General features: G+C 35.6%; 1 protein-coding gene across 2 annotated transcripts in view; it reads right to left on the bottom strand.

Annotated features, from left to right (window-relative positions):
• The window catches only part of INTS13 (integrator complex subunit 13), a 28,526-nt gene extending 5,221 nt beyond the window's left edge, over positions 1-23,305 (bottom strand). The window contains exons 1-13 of one of the 2 annotated variants that reach the window (XM_024575763.3): positions 22,752-23,305; positions 21,540-21,775; positions 19,464-19,538; positions 11,934-12,136; positions 11,486-11,566; positions 10,209-10,299; positions 8,659-8,787; positions 7,029-7,113; positions 3,841-3,930; positions 3,616-3,705; positions 1,935-2,113; positions 421-591; positions 23-177 (exon numbers count right to left, since the gene is read on the bottom strand). In XM_024575763.3, the coding sequence (XP_024431531.1) occupies positions 23-177; positions 421-591; positions 1,935-2,113; positions 3,616-3,705; positions 3,841-3,930; positions 7,029-7,113; positions 8,659-8,787; positions 10,209-10,299; positions 11,486-11,566; positions 11,934-12,136; positions 19,464-19,538; positions 21,540-21,764 (1,574 nt within the window). In that variant the 5' untranslated portion in view covers positions 21,765-21,775; positions 22,752-23,305. The remainder of the gene's footprint in view (positions 1-22; positions 178-420; positions 592-1,934; positions 2,114-3,615; positions 3,706-3,840; positions 3,931-7,028; positions 7,114-8,658; positions 8,788-10,208; positions 10,300-11,485; positions 11,567-11,933; positions 12,137-19,463; positions 19,539-21,539; positions 21,776-22,751) is intronic. The other variant, XM_045184139.3, reaches the window with a different exon arrangement.
• Between the last annotated feature and the right edge of the window lie 81 nt (positions 23,306-23,386).

The raw sequence follows: 23,386 nt of genomic DNA, 5'->3' as shown, positions 1-23,386 counted from the left end.
AGTGGGGGGGGAAAAAACCTACCTTTTAGGGCCTTTTCCTCTTGTGCCAACTGTGGAAATTGGTAGAGGGTCATTTTTTCTTTCCATATCAACTAAGTTGTATATTGTTTTTTGACAGTTTAACACATCTTCTTCTGTCAGAGATTCTTTCACAATAACACTGGCTAATGGAACTACCTGTACCATTAAAAAAAGAAAAAGAAAAAAATCTGTCTTGAAACACAAATATCAAAGCACCTAGGCAGAACTTCAATTGATCTTAAACATCATTGTGGCCAGATACTCTGCAACCTTCAGTTCAGTTTTATTATAATTATTTAACTGTAGCAAAATCATATATTTCATTCTTTGATTGAGAAATGGATCTGAAAAGCATATATTACTAATGTAGAAGAAAAGCTGAAACTATTTAACACTTACCGCTTGCATGTTAAAAATGGTGGTTTGTGAAATAATCATAGGCCAGTAACGGGTATGTTTTTCTAACTGATCTTTAGCTCGTTCCAATGGGATCTCAAGAGTTCCATCGATTTTATATCTGGGGTCTAGAAAAGGAGTTAATCTGTTTTCCCTCATAAATTCACCAAAATCCTAATGATAACCAAACAAGATAAAATTAGAAACTATTTTCTAATGTTTCAGTATGGATTACATGTAACAGTCTGTTTCCCTGACGTCTTCTGCCCTGTGATACCCAACAAAGCATTTTCTCTAACAGTTCCCCCTGCCCCACTCCCTAATTTTTTCTTTCTTTTTGAACATGAGACCTATCAGCCTTTATTATTATACAATGGAGATAAAAAAGCCTCAAACATCATTCATTATTGTTTGCACATTTAAAAATAAGGAACACTTATTTTTCTTCAACTTCTATACTTTAACTCTTTTATATCATATACAGAAAAAAGAATTAGTGAATCACATTAGAATACCAATTTGCTTACTAAAAAGCTATCTTGATATAACATCAGGATATCAACAGTAATTATCTTTGAATAATGGAATTATAGGCAATTTAGTTGTTCTTTTTTTACAGATACCTGTATCTAAATTTTCTATAATAAACATTTATTAATTTTCTCCTTATTAAAAATATATAAAAACAATAAAGAAAAGCCTAATCAAAAACAATTACTTACAGTATATAACACTTCGGTTTACAAAGTACACTCATATACATCAAGCACATTTAATTCTCACAACCACCTCAAAAAGGAGCCAGCCATGAAATACCAAATATAAATGAGGGAAGGAGGAGTGAAAAATTAAAATCAGAACAACAGAGTTTCTACCAAAAACAAACACAATTTTCTCTTATGCACCTTTAAATAAAAAATTTAGCATTATTTCAAAGTTGTAGCAATCTAACTATTAAAATGTTTTTGTTTGCCATTTAAGTTACTAGAAATAAAGTTCCACCTAAAATATTAGTTCATATCAATTTCTATTCTTCCCTATGATTCTAGTATGTCAATGTTATTCAGATACTTCTCAGTGTACACTTAATATACAAGGATGACTATGTAATGATAAAAAGCTCTTCTGAGCAAGTATTGAAGGGTGATTCACCTAAACAAAATAAATAATCAACTTCCCAAACCCCTTTCTGTCACAGACCTTCGCATATAATAGGCCCTCAATAACCACTGACTGAATAATGATAGACTCAAATTATAAAAGTTATAGATATTGGCCCTGGCTCACTGAATTGAGTGCTGGCCTGCAAACCGAAAGGTTGCTGATTCAATTCTCAGTCAGGAAACATGCCTGGGTTGCAGGCCAGGTCCCCAGCTGGGGGCCCCCAAGAGGCAACTGATTGGAGTATCTCTTGCACATTGATGTTTCTCCCTCCCTTCCCCTTTCTCAATAAACAAACAAACAAATGAACAAATAAATAACTATCTTTAAAAATGTTTTACAGATATCAGTCTTACTGTGATCCGGTAGTCTGTAACTCTTCCTCCACATCCCTCACTAATTGAAGGCGGGTCTTCTAGAATGGATCGAGAACTGCTAAGGACGTGCAAAAATATCTCTCCTCCATGGCTGCTAAGCATATGACTGATGACTTTCGAACCTGACTTTCGCGGTTGTTCCAATAAAACAGAACGACCTGTCAAAAGTAGTGAAATTCAAATGGGCTCTTATTTTTTTCCCTTAACATTTATGTTGACATTTTTCATTTTATTTACTCTCATATTTTAACCAGCACTGCTAAGTTACTATATCTGCATTTCAAGTCCATAAAGTCTGAATTCTAGCCTTAGTTTTCTCTTGGTCACTCCAAACTTACATAGTTATAGAGATGGCTTTCCAAAATAAATATAGTGATCTCAAGTATAATGTTTGGCTATATTCTTCATTCAACTACAAGTTCATATAAAATTTTTCCATTGGACATCAAGAAAAAAAGTGAAACCACTGTTGGATAACCCTCAACGTTATCAAAGCTTTTATAAAACATTTAGAGGAGAAAGCAAAGTCTCAATTCACTTTCACAATACCTACTTATCAGCACCATTATCATAACTACTTCCTATTTCACATTACCAAATGTTATTTAACGTGGGTTTTACACAGTCTGATAATCAAATTGTGCTTAATATAATGATGAAATTAATCTTATGTTGAAGGCTGGCTAACTCATCATTTAAGTGGTACAAAACCCTAGTTGATGTTAAGAATCACCAGAAAAGCTACTAGAATTTAGATTTAGTAAATGAAATCCAATAATTTGTTTATTTTAATTTTCTTCAAACAAGGAAAACACATATTCAAGGCCACATGTGTAAAAATAGTACAGCATATCATTAAAAATGTTTATGATAAAGATACTGCATTCAAAGAGAAATACGTTCATCTATATTTTGTAATTTAAAATTCAATAGGTCAAGGCCCTGGACAGGTAGCTCAGTTGGTTAGAGCATCTTCCTAATATGCCAAGGTCATGGATTCTCTCTCCTCCGGTCAAGGCACATACAAGAAGCAACCAATGAATGCATAAATAGTGGAACAACAAATCACGGCCCTGGCTGGTGTGGCTCACTGGATTGAGCACCAGACTGCGAAGCAAAGGGTCTTCAGTTTGATTCCCAGTCAGGGCAAATGCCTGGGATGCAGGCCAGGTCCTCAGTAGGGGGCATGCAAGAGCCAACCACACATTGATGTTTCCCTCTTTCTCTCTCCCTTCCCCCTCTCTAAAAAATAAACAAAACCTAAAAAAAAACAAAACAAGAAAAACAAATCAATGTTACCTCTCTCTCTCCAAAATCAGTAAATTTAAAAAAATTCAACTGGCCAAGATAAATGTCTGTATTGTACTGTCCTCAAAAAAAAGAAAAAGTCGACTCTAATGGTCTTTTTAAATAAAATTACTTAAAAATATATTAAATAAAACAAATATAATGGGCCCCAAAACATAAAGTCACCTTAATTTTAAGCATTAATAAAACTAGTAAAGGATATTTACAATTATATAACTTTAAAATAGTTTGCAAAATAAAATGGTTAAGCTATGCTGAAAAAATGGCTTTCCCAGATTTCACATTTTCACATATTCTCACTAATGATTCACTTGTAACAATCTCAGTCAAACAATTAAACGATGAAAGTTACCATTTAGAAGAAAATTAGTAAGGCAGGAGGAAGGTCTACTATTTACATCTACAGGTGAAATTCGGTAAGCGCCAGTGCAATAGTGTAACTCTGAAATAGAAGAGAACACTGATTTGAAAGAATATAAGGAAATATTTCCATAAGAGGAAAAAACTTGTTTTTTGAAGCTGTAAAACAATGTAAAACAAAAATTAAAACACTTTAAAAATCTTTTAAAACACCTACCAATGTTATTTGTCCTCGGAGTGCACCACTTTAATGTTATCGTTTCTTTAAATGAGCCTTCTCTGCTGCTGCCGCCTATGTGGGTATCACCTTTAAAAATAAGTCAGAGAAACAGTAAATTTCGTATCGTTCACTCAAGATTTCTGAGTTTAAATTTTATATTATACCTCTTGGAGAACACCTTTTTTATGAAGTCTCCTAGAAGAATACCAAATAGAGTTTGGATATTAGCTATGATTAAAGTAAGTATTTAATTTCCCTCCAAATTCCTCATTAATTAATTTAATCATCTATGACAGCACTGAAATTCAACAGCAAATTTTTTTTAAATATCTAGAATCTACAATTGCTCCCCTCTGACACCATTAAATAACAATACAACATAGGTAAGTGTTTAAAGAATGCTTCAGGAATCTAAAATGCATAATTATTTATACTGAATCTTAATGAATTTATGAAAAGAAACATAAAATGAGGGATCTGGAAAGTAAATATACAGCATTTACCAGTAAGCATTTTTGGCCTGAATGCAGTCTACAGTAAACAGGCATTAATAAAATAATAATAAATAAATGCAAAACCCCAAAGTTGACAAAGCTCTGGGGGAAATATGTTCAGTGCTATGAGGGTCTTCACAAAGAGATTTGACCTATGCTAATACATCAGGAAAGGCTTCTTAGAGAAGTGAAAACTAGTTTGAGTTCTAAAAGGATGAACAAAATTAACCAAAGGAAGGACAGAAAGAGTACCGGAGCAAGGAAAATGGCAGATGCCAAGATACTGTGGCAGGTGAAAGCATGATGAGTTTCAGGGCCTGGTAAGACACTTAAACAATTCCGTCTTTATCTTTAGGGCAACAGAAAAAGCACTGGAGGGGGTTAAGATAAGGAGAATATGTCATGATTAACACTGTAAAAGTTATTCTAGTTAGCAGGTCAAGAAGGAAGAGACATCCCATTTAGAAGGCTACTGTGGGATATAGTGTAAGAAAGTAATAGGCTGGACTAATAATAGGGAGAGGGTAATAGAAGGGGAGCTGCAGATGTATTTGAGAGATACTTGGTAGATGAAATCAAGAAAATGTGGTGATATGCTAATAAAGAGGACCATGTGAATATAAAAACAGCCACCTACAAGCCAAGGATAGAGGCCTCAAAAGAAATTAACTATCTAGTCACTTTGATCTTGAATTTCTAGCCTTAAGAACAGACAATAAAATTTCTGTTAAGATAAAAAGAAAAGAAAAAAGAAAATGTGATGACAGATTAGACACGCAGAATGACAGACAGGTATCTTAAAGATGACTCTGAGGTCTCCGCCTTCTATAACCGGACAGATAAAACGGACAATCACGCACTGAGACAGGGGACGTTAGAAAACCAGTTCAGAGGGCCAAACTCAGAAGCTGTTTTGTGTATGTTGAGTTTAGGTGCCTAGGAGGTATCTAATAGATATACAGCAGGCCCTCAAATAACACTGTTTGATTCAACATCATTTCATTTTAATGTTGATGAGATGCCATAGGAATTTAACTCTTATTTATATCAATTAACCTAAGGTAAAACTTCTTTCATTTTATGTTATTTCATTTAAAATTGCAGAGCTTATTGACATTAAGTAAGGACTTACTGTAATTAGGCAGTAGAATATACAGACGCTCCTTGGTTTATGATAGGGTTACGTCCTGGTAAACCTATTGTAAGTTGAAAATTCATTTAATTCGCCTAACCTACTGAACATCATAGCTTAGCCTAGCCTACCTTAAATGTGCTCAAACACAACATTCAAAAAACGCTGCCAACACAGTGCACGTAGAGTATCAGTTGTGTACTCTTGTGATCGTGAGGCTGACTGGGAGCTGTGACTCGCTGCTGCTGCCCAGCACCAGGGAGTGTCACAGTGTATACATCTCCAGCCCGGGAACAGATGAAAATTCAAAATCCTAACTGCAGTTTCTACCGAATGCATATCACTTTCTCACCGTCAGAAAGTTAAGAAGTCCTTAGTCAAACCACTGTACGAGTAAGTTGGGGACTGTCTGCATAGACAGGCAGCTTAGAGAAGATATCTGGGCTAACGGATAAGCCTACCCATCAAAATCCAGCTCTAATGCACCTTCTCTGTAAAGCTTGCCCAATTCAGAGGTATAATCACATGCAACCTCTTGTGTTCCCACAGCACTCTCTTCCTATTGCTGCCACAGCATTTTGGACATGGTGTCCATATGTAATAGAAAACTATAGGTCGATCAACAACTATTTTTGAGAAATAAGTTGTATTACAAAGAATATTTTTATCATTTTTTTAAGTTTTAAAAATTGCTATTACCTTGCAGGTTCTTAGTTTCCACACATTGTAATTTCTAAAACAAGTTCTTTACATTCCTCAGTTAAACACTGACACATCCATTTACCTTAATAGTTTTTCTCCTGTTAAAAATTCATGTTACATTCATTTTAAGATTCCTTATACATGTAACAAATGTTATGACTGGCTCATGCTATTTAATTCAGAAAAGATTTATACAACATAATCCAAGTCAACCATTTAATTCTCTGGTAGCATCAATTTATATAGAAAACATTATCGAAGATTTAATAGAATGTCCAATTTTAAAGGCAATTACACTGAATTTGGGGAATGGATGGGATATAGCTCATCTAATCCAGCACCTTTAATTTACAAGCACATAAACAGAGGGTGACAAACACTTGGGACCTGTTAGCTGGTGGCAAAGCTTTAGCTAAAACTCTTACCTCCTAACTCCAGAGTCTTCTCCCCTAAACCATGCTGACACAGTTACAAAAATCAGTTTTTGGAAAAGGACCCCCTGATTCAAATACTTTTTAGAGGAAAAAAACCCCCCACTAAATTTCAAGACAACTGATTTTTATCCAGGTAGGATGTTAAGTCTATCACTCTTTTAAGTCGGCTCCTGTTCTCCTTTTCCCCAGGTGGTCTGCCTACAAAAGGAAAACTCTAACATTACTGGCTCTCTTTTGCAATACTTTAGTCTTTCCCAAAGTAAATTCTACAGAAAGAACACTAGTTCCATTGTCAGATAAGTCTGGAAGGGAATGAACTAAAAGACAAGCAGGTTTGTTTACTAAAGAATATCTCAAAGCTGTTCAAATGCTTTCCTATGTTAGATCTTACACATTAAGGACTCTCCAATGTCTCTCACTCACCACTTTTCATGAAATCCACATGTGCATCTTTGTGATGTAGCAGCTCCACATCATAATTGGCAGATGTATTAGCATGTTGCTCTTCCTTAAAGCAAAATTTAAAATAACTTGGTTTTGTTTTCCAATAAAGAAGTTATTAACTATTAATTTTGCTTTTTGCTTAAGGTGAGATCAGATACACCCAACAAAAATTAGCTATAATAATGGTATAATTTGCTCTGTAATTAATCTATTTAAAGATGCGAAAGTTTTCCACTGAAATACAAACTCCATTAAAAAACTACTGGCTATATATAAGTAATACAGTATTTAATTATTTTTCTTATATTATATCAGAATTAACACATAACTAATCCAGAAATTTTAGAAACTTTTTACTCTGAATGCATTGTCTTGCAAATATACACAAATTGTCTGTAAATAAATATAATGCAATTGAAACAGTTGATATAAATCCAAAGTGAAATAGTTGTTTAAAGGAGGAAATAGCATCTTTAAATACCTACAGTAAATTAACAAACATCAATTATATAAAATAAACAAACACTGACTAATAAACAAGTTTAGTAACTTGTTTTCACTTAATAGTAAATAGGAACTTCTATATTATCTATTTATAAGAAAAAAACAGAGATTGAATAAAGAATCACACCAGCAACACACAAATGTAATCAAATGCTAAGAGCAAGGTACCTGTCATACTCAAGAGTATTTTTCTTATAACTCATAAAATTATATAAAGCACACCTATTATGCTACTTTACTTGTTAATAGCTTCTGCATCCAAACCATTCTATGAGGTAAAGCCCAATTTCTATTTAAAAGCCAGCCAATGGTATAAGGAGGAAATTAATAATGAAAGATATTTCTCATACAATTTAGTGTTCATCACATGGTGGGAGACTTTCTTGTAACTCTCAATTTCATTGTTCTATCTGCATTTTTAGAGATGTTGGTTACTCTATTTGTAGACATAACCAATAAAACTAAAATCAACTCCACTTCATAAAAATTCATTTAAAGCTTACTATGGGCTAGCCATTGTGCTAGTTCTAGACAACTTAATGGTAATATGATGAAAAAGAACAGGTAGTAACAGATTCCTGAGAATATCCATTAATAAAATCGTAAGACTCACACCCTTGGTTTTTCAGGTAGGGTAATAAACTCATTTAAAACTATGAGCTATTTTTCCTTAGGCAGATGTATTAGTTACAAACACCTTTATACTTGGTAGACAAAAACAAAAGGAGAGAAAATAAAAGACCCGCTAGAATACACAACGTAAGTAAAATCTAATAACATAACTGTCAGAAAAAGAATCACAGAAAAAGTAATCATTTAAGATAGAGATAATATTTTCATGAAAATAACGAGAATATAATTAAAAACCAGGAAGTTGATATAGAATGTTCTTATTAGAAAAATACAGCATTTTGTCTGTGATCCTTTCTTGTTGCTTTTCAGTATTTACTGACCTGGTCAAAGACACTGAATGTAGGCTAGCAAAACAGAAAACATGATACGGGGAGAAAAAAGTAAGGTTCAATTAAAATAAATAGTACATGTCAAACAAATGTTTAAAAAGCAAAACAGCACTTTCAAAATAGCAGGATAAAGAACAGCTTACCTTCATTGGAATATTTGTAATGGTAGTTGAAGCCAAGTCAAAATGTTGCTGTACTAAAATATTTAATTTGGTAGCAAGATGCCGTCCTGCACGAACACTATGAACTTCGCTGGTTAAAACAGGGGACAACTACAGAAAAGTATGAAAAAAATACCCCGTAAAACATTAATACACTGTGCTAAATATTTTATTTCAACCCATAAAACTTAAGTGCTTTCACTTTTTAGAATTTGGAAAAATAAAAAGGTCCATAAATTACCCATGATCACTATTTCAGTGATAAATGTTCAGTCATTCAAAACTAGGTACCAAGCAGAACTTACTACATTATATGTCAGAAACTGTGTGAGCTACTGGAGGATGCAGCAGGGAACAGGAAAATTCCCTGTCCTATTGAAACATAGAGTAAAACAGTCTTTGATTTAAATACATATTTTCATTTGTAATTTTACTTCTATTTCTCTATATGCAAAATGGATTTGAAGTGGCCCATAGAAGTACAGTAGAAAAAAAATATTTCATTTTGTGGAGAGAACAAACCCCTAAAGATAAAACTACTTATAAAGAATGTGGCATCACTACAAACATCATATTTTATCACCAATAAAGTGATAAAACAGCCAAAAGTTACTTATAACAAGGTAACACAAACTTTACTCATCCCACAGTAACAATATTTACTGTAAATAAGTTTTTTAGCTATCACAAAGTAAAGCCAACATATTGCCACATTATCAAAAGAGGCAGAAAAAAGTTAATGAAAAGGGGGCTTGCACTGGAAACCACCTAAAAACATAGTGATAAAGCTCATGACCTAACTACAGCACTTCACAGACTAAAGTAATACTTCATGTTTACAATAAATAAGGCTAAATGAAAAACTTGAACATGAGAGCATACACATTTAATATAATTATATAAATACATATATCTATATTTCTAAACAAAGACCACTGATGGAGAATATTATGTGATGCAAATCCTTCTAATAATCAATAGACTTATCTTTTCCTTTAAAAGTGTTCAAATTTATTTAAAAAGTAAAACCAAAGTTGGAAATTAGTTTTTTCCTTCCATCTGAATGGGTAAAATGAATTTCTGTTACTGGAGTGTATTTTTGTTAAAGAGTATATTGCTTTTCTAAAGCAGAAGGAATTTTAGAAACAATACAAACTATATACGATTTTACAACACATTTACTTAAACATCAACAGGCAAGCCAAACAGAAAACACTTTAAATTGTAGAATTACAACAAAGAACCAACTGAGGTATTTTGCTATGCAGGTTGCTCTGAAAACTACATACAGGGTGGAAAAAAGGGGACAATAGTAGGTTTACACTATTCATATGGAAAATAATAAAATAATAAATAATAATACAAGCATAAACTCTGATTTGCACACTCATAGCTGTAAACCTACTTTTGCCCCACCTTGTATTTTGTTGAAAGAAAATGTTGGCGGCTACAATCATTATACTGCTAACCCTTCTTAGCATTTATTATTAACAACTAACAGTGACCTTTCTTTCCATTACTTCTGCATTTACCTCTTTTTTAGGACGATCAGATACAAGGCTGTCTTCACCAACTGGGTAGGTATGGATCAAGACAAGCTCACACTTCTGTATCTGCATGAGACTTAAAGAGAAACTTTCCACTTAGAATATAACAATATATACTATGCAAAGAATACAGGCAGGTAAACTATTGAAAGTTTAATATACCAAAACAGTGTATCTATACAATCAGATGTTACTGTTAACACAAAAGCTAAATATTTAGAGAAACTATATAAATGTTGTACTTGTATGAACATTAAATAATTTTTGTATATTAATCAAATTTTTGTATATTAATTAAATTAATTTTGTGAATTAAATAATTCTGTATATTAATTTTTCATAATCAAATTATGCAAAATAATTTTCTATATGTTTAAAGGATAAAAGGAAAATTCTTATAATCAAGGATAATTTTCAATAGATAACTCCCACAGAGAAAATGAATATATTGTGTATCAGTTTCCTTTTTACCAATGTTTTTAAGGACAAATACCAGTTAATGCTAACCATGACCTATAATTGGTTATTCCAAGAATACAGGTCTTGGAATGTTAAAAAGTTTCCCCCAACTTTTTATTTTAAAATTTCCAAACCTACAGAAAGGTTGAAATAAAAGTACTATTCAATGAATATTGATATATCCTTAAACTAGATTCATTAAGTGATAGCTGTATTTGTTCCCTAGATATACCTAAACAGATATACACTCTTTTTTTTAATTAAGACATTAGAGAGTAAGTTGCAGAGGAATCATACTTCATTCCTAAATATCTCGGCATGCTTCTCCTAAGTGAGAATAATCCTACTCATTAACAATACCAGTAGTCCACTTAAGGAAATTAATAGCTTACTCTAATTTAGATGCCACATTGCCGTTGCCCACAAAACATATCTTTAATAGCTTTTTTCTTTAAAAAAAATTCATGTAATGCAATTCATTGTGTTTTGACTGGTACATAGTGAATAACACCACCAACAATTTACTCATTTTAAAAATCTGAAAAAATATGATAGCAAGCCATCAAAGCAAATATGCATTATAAATTTACATATTACGTTATAGTTCCAATCAAGTAAAAAGTAAAATTTTAAGGTGAAAGCGAAAAAGGGGGGAAAAAGTTTCTGATCCAGTACATCTTTTGACTAATTTGTAGAGTCTGAAGAGAATCCTACCAATTCCTGTTGAAATTGCTGAAATAATTAGAATGAAATGTACAGGACTATAACACGAAACATTTATTTCATTTGTGGATTATACTCACTGATCTGAATTTGCAGCGAGCTTGTTATGCTCATGAATTGTTTCCTGAACACAGTCCTCAAGCATTCGCACATGACTATCACTGGCGGCATAAAAAAGAGGTAAGAAACTTAAAGGGATAAACAGTAAGAGAAAAAAGGAAACACACTTGCTATTCAGCTACAGGCATTTAAAAATTACTTCACTAAGGATCGTCTTCAGCGTGCTCATTCACAACACTGAACGACCAGTCAAAAAACCAGCGACAGAAGTCAAATGAATCTACATGGTGACAATCTAAAGTTTTCACCGAGTCTTTATCTAAAATTGAATAAGCAAGGCTTCAATATTAGAAAGGCCACTTGTGATGTATTTCAGTGCTCACATGTTGCCCCTGATTTTTAAAATGAAAGTTCTAATAAGACACTAAAATTCCCTGTGTGAAGGAATTACAGTGATTAATGTCTCACCTTTTGGCATTAGTAATGCAAATTATTCGCCCTCTATTTCCAACACGCTCTGCATTCTCCATTAGTAGAGTACGGGCCTCATGCTGGTACTCTGTAATTTTACAAAGGGTTTCCACTGCTGCAACGAGGCCATGTAGAATACTGCAGCATTCTGGATCTGCCCGTGGATTGGGGGGCCCCACAGCAGCTAGTGCTGCCATTAGCTAAATAAAAGGAAAACAATTATGTTGACAAGAGTATGCACGAGTCAGGCAAAGACACAAGAAAAGTAAACTATAAACAACCACACCTTATAAATATAGACACAAACATCCTCAACAAATTACTAGCAAACTGAATTGAGCAACACATAAAAAGAATTATACCTCATGATGAAGGGGGACTATCCCAAGAATGCAAAGTTTATTTAAAATTCAAAAATCAACTTATGTGAGTATCCTATCAACGGAAATTTTAAAAACACATGATCTCCAAAAATACATGACGAAATCTAAGACCTTTCATGACAAAAACACTCAACAAACCAGAAACAGAAGGAAACATCCTTAAGCAGATAAATAGTATTGCAATATCTACAAAAAACCTACAGATAACATCATGCAAATGATGCAAATTGGACGTGATCCCTCTAAGGTCAGAAGAAACAGAAGGATGATGTCCAGTCTCACCACAGGGCAATAAGAGGGAAAAAAGAAATAAAAGGAATCCAGATTGCAAAGGAAGAACTAATAAATATCTCTGTTGCAGATGGCATGATCTTGTATGCAGAAAGTCCTAAGAAATCTTCTGAAAGATTACTACAAATAACTTCAGCAAGGTGGCAGGATACATGATTAATACACAAAAACCAGTTGTATGGCCACATACTTGCAATGAACCATCTAAAAATGAAATTAAGAAAACAATTCCATCCCTAATAGCAACAAAAAGAATAAAACAGTTAAGAATACATTTAACAAAAGAAATGCAAACCTTACTCTGAGAACTACAAAACATTGTTGCAAAAAATTAAAAATCTAATAGAGTGCAAAACGTCCCATGATGATGAATTGGAAACTTAATGCTGTTAAAATGGCAATATTACCCAAGCCGAACTACAAATTAAATACAATCCCTGTCAGAGTCCCAGTAGATTTCTTCTTCTTTTCTCTCTCTCCCTCTTTTTAAAAGATTTCATTTATTTTATTTCTAGAGAGAGGAGATGGGAGGGAGAAAGAAAGGGAGAGAAACATCAATGTGTGGTTGCCTCTCACACACCCTCTACTGAGGTCCTGGTCTGCAACCCAGGCATGTGCCCTGACTGGGAATCAAACCAGTGACCCTTTGGTTTGCAGGCAGGGGCTCAATCCACTGAGCCACAACAGGGCTTTTTTTTTTTTTTTCTTAAGAGGGAAGGAGAGGGAGAGGGAGGGAGAGGGAGGGAAAGAAACATCAATGAGAGAAACATCAATCTGTTGCCTCTCCTACTACCCCCGGACTGGGGATCAAACCCATAAGTAACCTAGGCATGTGCCCTGACCAGAAATCAAACTGGCCACCTTTCACTTTGCAGGAAGATGCCCAACTAACTGAGCCACACCAGTCAGAAACCAGTAGACTTCTTTATAGAAACTGATAAGCAGATTCTAAAATTTATATGAACTGCAAGGGACCCAAATAGCCAAAACAATATTGAAAAGAACAAAGTAGGAGGACTTTGCTTTGCACACATAAAGATACTGTCTGGAAAGACCCATAAAAACCTAATAGTAGTGAAGATAAACAGTGATGTTCTGATAAACCAGTTCTCCAAACGTGGGGGAACCCTAATTTGTAGTGTTTGCCAATATCTATGGTTAAATATTCCCACGAAAGCTGATTTTAAGTTTCACTGAATATGAAGTTGGAAGAGGATGTACACAGTCAGCTCTTCCAAGTTGGTATGAGTAGGCTCTAACACACCACTAACTGGGACAGGGGATGAGTGGGAAACTTGTCAAGGTTTACCTTTTATTCACATACACTTACATACATGTGTACATATGTACAAGGTCTGTCTGGGAAAAGTCCAACCATTGTTAATATAAGAACAGTTTGTGTGACATCGATGTAACCTGGTGGCCCAGGAGAGGGGACTGGCATGTGCATGTGTGAACAGTGACGACTTCACTGCACTAGTCAGTGAGGGTGGTAGACCCCACTGAGTCAGCACACGTACTGTGTGGCCGTCACATTCAAAACGACTGAGTACAGCAACAAATCTCCATCAAATTTTGTGTTAACCTTGAACATTCCTCTGCAGAAACTATTCAACTGATTCTGAAGGCCACATCTATGGGCAACTGGTGATTGGCAACTTCATCACAACACACCTGCTCATGCCTCATGTCTCATGCAGAGGTTTTTTGGTGAAACATTAAATCATCCAGGTGACTCAGCCTCCCTAACAGTCCAGATTTGGCACCATGCAACTTCTGGCTTTTCTCAAAACTAAAACCACCTTCGAAGGGGAAGAGATTCCAGACCGTCGATGAGATTCAGGAAAATACGATGGGGCAGCTGATGGCAATTGGGAGAACTGTGTGAGATCTCAAGATGCCCACTTTGAAAAGGGACTGAGGCATCATTGTCCTATGTACATTGTTTCTTGTAGCTTGTAGCTTCTTCAATAAATGTCTCTATTTTTCATATTACTTGGCTAGACACCTTCTGGACAGCCCTCATATACTTTATATGAGCTATATATGTATTACCTATTCATAAAAAGTAATCAAAAGAGAAAGAAAAAATAGTGTATGTAATAACTATATACAGTCCCTGGTATATAAAAGAAACTCAGTAAAAAGTACTATTTTAGGGGAAGGGTGTTACGGTGCTGGGGAACATAGATGAAGGAAGCTTATTTTTTATGCTCAGATACAGGTATATGAAATTCTGGTTCTGCCTTTTAACATATGTGAACCCAGTCAATCTCTCCTAGTCCTTTTCCTAACCTGAAAGTGAAAATAATAATAGAACCTGTCCCATGTAATGTGACACTTTCCAATTTTAGTTTAGACAACAAAAGCAAGACCAAAACTCCTGAAGTCTGACAATTTTTTTGTAATAAAATTTAAGATGTATGGGATAGAATTATGGGCTATAACAGAAAGAGCCCTGGAGCCAGGTATGAAGGTTAAATAAACTCTGGCCCCTGTGGGCCTCAGTTCCTTCACCTGCACAATGAAGGAGTCAACAAAAGATCTTTCCAGACCAAACATTCTTTAATCAATCTTTCACTATGATTACTCACAATAACTAGGGAAGGTGTGACATGGGTAACCAAAGCTGAGAATTAAATGTGTTAACATAGAGATTATTCATAATTTATATGAAATGTCAATTATTTTATATCATCTTTCAAACACGAGAGATTTGCTATATAATATAGTTGCCTTCACAACTGGAGTTTCCCTTTTAGTTCACAATTTAAAAGCAATGAGCATGGGCCCTGGTCGGGTAGTTCGCTTGGTTAGAGCATCGTCCTGAGCCACCAAGGTTGTGGGCTTGATCCCTTGTCAGAGCAAACACAAGAATCAACCACAGAATGCATAAATCAGTAGAACAACAAATCAGTGTTTCTCTCTCTCTCCCCTCCTTCCTCTCTCTCTCTAAAAATCAATACATTAAAAAAAATGTTAAAGCAATGAGTGTGATATAAGGTGCCTTCACCTGCAGGAAATAGAGGGAAGTAGTAATTCTCTTACCATCAGTATACCTGCCATTATCAAAGGCATGCCTTTTATTGCACTACAGAGGTAAACTAAGAAAAATCTATATAAATTTCAATTCATTTTTATTCATACACAACTAGAGAAGCTTCAAGCTTTTCACAATACCTCTTGAAAGAAGTAAAGCAGAATATAAGCCACTGTAAAAAACAGTACAGGGGAATCCTTAATATTTTTTCAAGTAAGGAAAGAATAAAGAACATTCTGGAGTGCTAAGCCAAGCCAATAAAAGACTACCCCTGGAGTAAGTCACCTCAAGAAAGAGAAAGGTTAGATATGTATACATATACAATAAATACTAATCACTACATTTTAAGGCCAAACCTGTGCAAAACACACTTTCTTTAAAAGTGTTCTATCTAAAACACATTTGGACGGGGTTATTGCCACTGAAGTACATCCATTAAGAGAAAAATTTCAACATGAAATAATTCAAACAATGTGTTCAAATACTTCACCACTGCCTGTCTTTCATGTTCATATCCATCAGAGAACCTAGTTAACCTGAAGTCTTCTATCCAACTAAACAATAGCACAGAACATCAGCTATGACAAACTCAACATCTTTAGACAAATAATGTTTAAAAAGCATAAACTTGATAGATTAAGCATGGGTTTAGTTCTGCTCCCTAACACTGCACTACAACTATAGTAATTTAATTTTAAAAAGCATAAACCAAAGGAGGAGGGGCAACAAACTCACAAAGATAATGAAGGAGACAAGCAAATAGATCTCAGTAAGAATATCAAAATGGATGGAAGAATGGGATGGACTTCATAGGACTGAATAATCTGAAATCTAAGTGCCTACAGGGAAAAAAGAGAAGATGATAGGCCCTTCAGAACTCAGGAGAAGTTCAGGAACCCAAGGGTGAGGCAAGATATCTGAAACAATGAATAACTTAAGAGTATAAGGAGCAACTTCACTCCCATGTCACACCCGATCCATGTAAGTGACTACCTCTCCCTCATCCCCTGATCCCCCTAGATACAGAATCAGATTCCTTGGGGGAACTGAACTAGAAAGGTACTGGCATGAATACCACAAATCACAGCAGAGTATAAGGGTAAGATACAAGTATTGCCCAATAGAATTTTCTGCGATGATGGGAATGTTCTACACCTATGACGTTCAACACAGTAGTCACCATCCACATGGCCTACTGAGCAGCTGAAGCATGGGCTGGGCCACAGAAAAACTTAATTTGTATTGTATTTGATTTTAATTAATGTGAATTTAAATAGTAGCTATTAATTAGTGAATAGTAGCAATGTATGGCTAGTAGCGTCTGTATTGGAGAGTATAGTACTAGACCAAAACCAGAGATTGTGTGAAAGTCTGCCTACTGGAGGGAGAATATACCCTCTCCATGGTGCCCAGGAAGCTGACAACCAAGTTTATAGCCTACAGGCAGAACCGTGGAAGATCTCCGGAGACTCTCAACAATCCCAGAGAGAAGATCTGTTGATTCTGACATCTGGTGGTCCACCAGTGAAAACAATGAGATTAACCCCCAGTGACGCCCAGTCAGTAACACCTACTTCACAACACGCACATCTTCTAAGCTGCTGTCTAGTGACTCACCTTTGAAAAGGTGGCACAGCTAAATGGCAGGAGGCATTGAAGAAAAGCCTCAATATGAAAAGAACTCTGAGAACACAGAGATAAGAAAAAAACCACTTTAAATAAACTATTACTAATACCCTCAGATTTAAAAATTATACCCACAAGAAAAGGATATGATAAAAATGGACATAATTAAAGCCTAAGTTCTTCGAAGTTAAAAATACAATCTAATAAAAAGTTTCATGTAAGGGTTAAAAGGAAGTAGGTAAAAGGCTTAGAAAGTAGAACAACAATAAGAGGACCAGTGAGAAAAGGAATAAGGTATTTAATTCAGCAGTTCTAACATCCCACTAACAGGGATTCCAGAAAGACATAGAACACAGAGATAAGAGCATTATCAAAGAAATACAGGGAGCCCTGGCTGATGTGGCTCAGTGGATTGAGTGCTGGCCTGCCAGCCGAGGGGTTGCTGGTTGATTCCCAGTCAGGGCACATGCCTGGGTTGTGGGCCGGGTCCCTGGTGGGGGGTGCATGAGAGGCAACCACACATCAGTATTTCTCTCCCTAGCACATAAATGAGAAAAGACTAACACCAAGGCACAGCACTGAGAAATTTCAGAACATAAAGGTGGAAAGAAAAGATTCTAAAAGATTTCAAAGAGAAATTATGAAGAAAAGCCATACTGGACTTCTCACCAATACTAGAAGCTATACTGGAGTAATGTGCTCAGAATTTTGAACAAAAAGTTATTTCCAAACTGAAATTTCTATACCACGAGTCAAGTCTAAGGAACCATATTTTGCCATGTATAATGCATACTTTTTTTGCCCAAATTTTTGAGGGAAAAATAAAAATGCACATTACACATGGGTAGTACCTGAAATATCTTGTTATCTGTTCTCGTGTTTTGCAATTATGTTACATAAAATTTCTGGTACCATCATATATTCAAAAATAAATGCTCAATTCCTTTATGATACCAAAAAAAAGGATCTAAATATAAATAAATAATTGAATTAAAAACTTAAAAGTTTTTTTTCCTGAAAGATTGGGCCAAAAACATGGGTGTACATTATACCCGGGAGTGCATTACACTTGGCAAAATATGGTAAGTTACATAAATTCTGGAGGTTATACTCTACCAAAACAAGAGATCACCCACAGAAAAAGAAGAAAAAACTGGGATCTGAAAAACAGGGAGAGAGAAGGATGACTGCAGTGTACCAGGCCAAGAAACAGCCAATTCCGACGGGAGCAGAGGACTGCGCTCTGAGAAGCTCTGCAAGGGAAAAAATCAAACCGCTAAATTTCTAACACATTTATGATTTTTTAAAAAATGAAAAGTTTTGTAGAGGAAAAGGAGCAACAGATACACAGAAAACGAAGCAAACTTAGAAAAAAAAGGAAATGATAAATTCTAGGAACAAAAAGTTGTACAAGAAAGGAAATAATACATAAGTCAACTCAGTATGCTGTACACCTTAAACTTATACAATGCTGTGTGACTCAGGGGTGTCCAACCTGAGGCTCAGGATGGCTAACGGATGTGGCCCAATACAAAATCGTACATTTACTTAAAACATCAGGAGATTTTTGTTGTATATGTATCACAATATACTTAATATGTGGCCCAAGACAACTCCCCTTCTTCCAGTGTAGCCCAGAGATGCTGAGAGGCTGGACACCCCTGCGAGTGAGTGTGTGTCATTCTATGTACTGCATGTCAACCACAGCTCAATGAGATCTTAAAAAAGAAATAATCATATATGTTACTTGGGTTAGCAGTTAATAACACTTTATATAATCATTTTAAAGCAAGTACCAATTGTGAATTAACCAAAAATTCTGATATAACAATACTGTGAAAATGAAGAAAGGGAAGGGGGCAGACATACTGGCATGGGTGAGAGGGAATATAAAAGGTAAATCCTCATCAATACTGATAAAAAAAGTTTAACCTCAAGCTATATAAATGGCAGTAAAAAAATGTTATTTAAAAATAGGAAGTACAATGAATACTAAGTAAGTTAGAGTTGAAAGTTTGCTTCTAGAAAGTGGAGAAAAGACTTGAATGGAGATAGCTGTTCTATTAGTTGGTGTTTTAAAACTATGTGCAAATACTATATTGACAAAAAATGTTAAATCATTTTTAATAAAGTATCACCACATTTGGATAATTTTCAAAAAGGCCACAGCTCAAAATGTAACCATACCTCTTGCAAATTTTGGTCTTCTTGAGTCCAAGAATTTAAAACATGTGCTCCAGAGTCACTCACAATGAAATTCACCTGATAGATTTCAAAGAAATAATTAGTATTCAACTCTAATTCCATTTGATCACATCATATTTAAAATGTACAGTTTGCTACTAGTTAACAGTAAAAAGAATTTAAAAAATATGAAGTCTCTAGCACTGATCTGTTGATTGAGTCGTTCACCCATTTTGTAGGTATAGAATACTTAGTACATGTCATGTGCTATCCTCAGTACAGGGTTTATGGGAATATAGTGAAGAATTAAACAGTTCTGTCACAATGTGGGGAAAGCTGGGGATTTGGCAGGTATGGTAAGATAAGAGAGCAGTGCAAGGAACAAACAAACAAACAAACGAGATAATTTCAGAGTGATAAATGTGAAGAAAAAGGTGATTAACTATTTTACGTTTGTTGGACAGAGAAGGGCTCTCCATAGAAGTGGCAACTGGAGGAATCCAAAATGCCCAAAAGAATCAGCCTCAGAAAGAGCTGGGGATAGAGAATTCCAGGTATAGTAAACAGCAAATGCAAAAGTCTCTGAGTACCCTCGAAAGGGTGAAGGTCAGAGCAGACAGAAGGGCAGGAGTTAAGCTCAGAAAAATAAGCAGTAGCCCTATCATAGAGGGCACTGAAATCCAAAATAATGGACTTTATTATTTGGACTTTATTCTAAATTTTAAAGTAAAATGCAACCCAAAAAGTATTATCAAGACAATGACAGTAAGGATATATTAGGAAATATATCAAATGATGACTATGTTCCCTTGTGGGAAAAGGGTAAGATCATTTCTTTCCCTTGAACTATATATATGATCTAATTCATGATCTTTTTCCCTAATATACATGAAATATTAGTTTTGCTTCCCCCATAAGTTTGGTAAGTACCCTTCCCTCCTAAGTCTTATCAGATAGGGATATGTTTTACTAGTCACTTTACTTACATTATCTTCTTGAAATCTTACAATAATTATAAGCAGTAGGTGTTATGTTTATGCGGGAGGAAACAGGTTTGGAAAAATTAAGCAGCATGATCAAGGTCACGCTGCTGGTAGTGAGTAATGACAGAATTTAAGCCAAAGTCTGTGCCCCAAATCACTAAAAGTTATCCTTCTCCTCACGTTCTTCTTTTTCCCCTCTATGTAACGTACAATTTGCAGTGGGATTAAAACTTATATTTTAATTTGGAATATATCTGAATGTATAATATTTAACTCTCTATGTTGGCTAGCTGCTCCAGAATGAGACAGAAAGTAAATTACCCACTTATGGCTGACCAACTGTCTTTCTCAAAATAAAATAGTTGAGATCCTGAACACTAAAGAAAATTTTTATACTTGAAAATGTCTATCAATATGCAATTTCATTTCTTATTGATAAAAACAATTTCTGCTTAGCGTCCTTAAGAGCATTTCTTTCTAATATGGCCAAATCCTGCAATGATTTAGCACACATTCATTAAACCTATATAAGCAGCCAGCCGGCTTAGGTCTGAATTTGGTTCTGCCTGTAACTAGTTATATGACTTAGGATAAGTTTCTTCTCTTCCCCTCAGTTTCTGCACCTCCATCGTGGCAGTAATACACGAGGCTGATATTCAGATGGTACATACCAACACGGTCTGACAAACTGCTCACAGCCAACATCCCTGCTGCTTAGCTGGCATCAATCAATGGTCAGTGCCTGTTCCATTTTGGTTATTACATACTTTGAATATTATTACAGTAATTACCTTCTGTATCCCAGTAATTACAGTAATTACCTTCTTAGACTGCTGTGAGAATTAGAAGACTTAATACATATGAAGCACTTTGGAATATACCCGGCACCCATAAGTGCTCCATAACTGTTAGCTGTTACTACTGGTCCCAATCAAATACACGTGACATTTAATCCCCAAGGGGTGTCCTATATACCACATTTTTAAAGTAGTAAACCATTCTAAATCAAATCTACAGCACATTCATACATAAAAGAATTTAACAGGTAATTAAGTACATCCCCCAAATCATTATTTTGCTGGTACTTCACACTCACCAGCTTTTTGAAAGGAAATATATCATACATTATTCTGCAATATTCCATGGAAGATTCTACTGAGCAGGTCCACAATGATTTAGATATGGGGGCTAGTGGGATGATTCCTTGGGTCCTATTCTTCACCAGCATATCAAACTCAACATGCTGTCTGCATGATTCCGCCATGTAAGGGCAGTGATCCACAACAAATACTGTTTTATGAGATTCAGAAAAAATCTTCATTTTGATTTAACCTGTTAAGGATAAAATATATTAGTCAAATGTCTTACACTTAATGTTTAATATCTTAAATTATTTCTAAATAATGTGTCTTTTCTTCAAGAAGATTTGGTAGGGAACATGAATAATCAGTATCCAAAGAAATTTATCCAACAAAGCACAAGATTTAACGAGGTTAGACCAGAAAGTAGCTATTAATTCAAGGTATGAGCTACACCATATTAAGCTGCACACTATCAGTCACAGGCAAAATTACACTCTATACGTTTTTGTTTTTTTTTTTTGCTTTTTGAATGAACTTAAAATGGTAAAAAAAAAAAACCTTTACAAATAATAGCATTTGATTTTCTTATGTAATACCAAGCATTAATAAATTACAAATATTTTTCAAAATACTCTTTTGATGATCCTTGCTAATTGACAGCAATCACATCTAAACCCCCAAACGAACCTAAGTCAGCAGTTTTGAGCTTCCCTCCAAAAAGTCTCAAGACTCCTGAAAAGGGGAGGGGAGGGGCAATTAACAGGAAATAAAAGTGACAGCAACAGGAAAGACCAAAACATAACAGACATCTAACATAACTGTATATCTGGTCTTTGCATTAAGAAAGACCCCAAATGCACCCTGTTCCCCTTAGCTTTTGAAACCCCATAGTAATTCATCACGTAGAACAGAAAAATTTAGTTGCTACCATCACTGATGGGGAGGAGAAACTTTTAAAACTTTTTCTTATAAAAACTCCCTTGCTTCGTTAATAAAATCTTATACTGAATAGAGACAAGCGACATTCAAAAAGCACATGGTAAGCAGAAGCAAAAGTGTTCATCAATACGAACTTTTTACAATCCAGCTATTTTCTTCTGCTTTCAAACGCATTTCCCCCTCATGCAAAACTCTTTGAGAAATTTAGACACACTCTGCTGGAGGGTGCGGGTGGAAAGTACAAGGTGAGTGGATAAGGAAGACCTCAGGATTGAGGTTTAGCTTACTTTCGTGCCTGGTCCTGAAGTGAAAACGAACAGAGGCTATGGACCACAGCCTCTCTGGCAAAGGCTGCTGGTTGGGTGGGGAGGGTCAGCGCACAGTCGGGAGTGTCTGGTACAAACGACAGGGGACTATGCTTTCTCCGCTCATCTCTTAGCACACCGGTTCTTCCCAAGCTTCCTAAATGCGGGAGCGCGCGAGCGCGTGCGCGTGCACACAAACACTCACACACCGGGATTCGCGCGTGCGCAAAGCACTCTTCGACACCCCGCCAACCTGCCCTTCCCCCTCGGTGGGCCAGACGCCCAAGTCGCTGAACAGGAAGAGGGCGGAGCCAAAAAAGAAAAAAGTGCCTTCGACCCTCAAGATTTTCTACCCGCTAATTTTCCCAATCACCCATTGGGCAGTTTGTTCCGGGCGGCCTGAGAGCTTCCCCACCAGCGAAGTACCAAGCACAGCACCGGTTAAACCAGACACAGGCCCTTAAGCGCTAGGCCCTCCCACCCGCTCTCCCTTCTCGGTCTCTTCACCTAGGCCGGTTTACCCGGCAAAACTCGCGAGACTTTGTGAGAAACCAAGCAAAACCCTGAGTAGATTAATGGGGAGGGCCTTAGGAGGGACCAGCCCCGTTCTCTCGCGC

This window comes from Desmodus rotundus, chromosome 3 (genome assembly GCF_022682495.2).
Source record: "Desmodus rotundus isolate HL8 chromosome 3, HLdesRot8A.1, whole genome shotgun sequence".
Classification (NCBI taxonomy): Eukaryota; Metazoa; Chordata; class Mammalia; order Chiroptera; family Phyllostomidae; genus Desmodus; species Desmodus rotundus.
The sequence above is the reverse complement of the archived record's forward strand: the minus strand, read 5'-3'. Positions and strand labels throughout refer to the sequence as shown.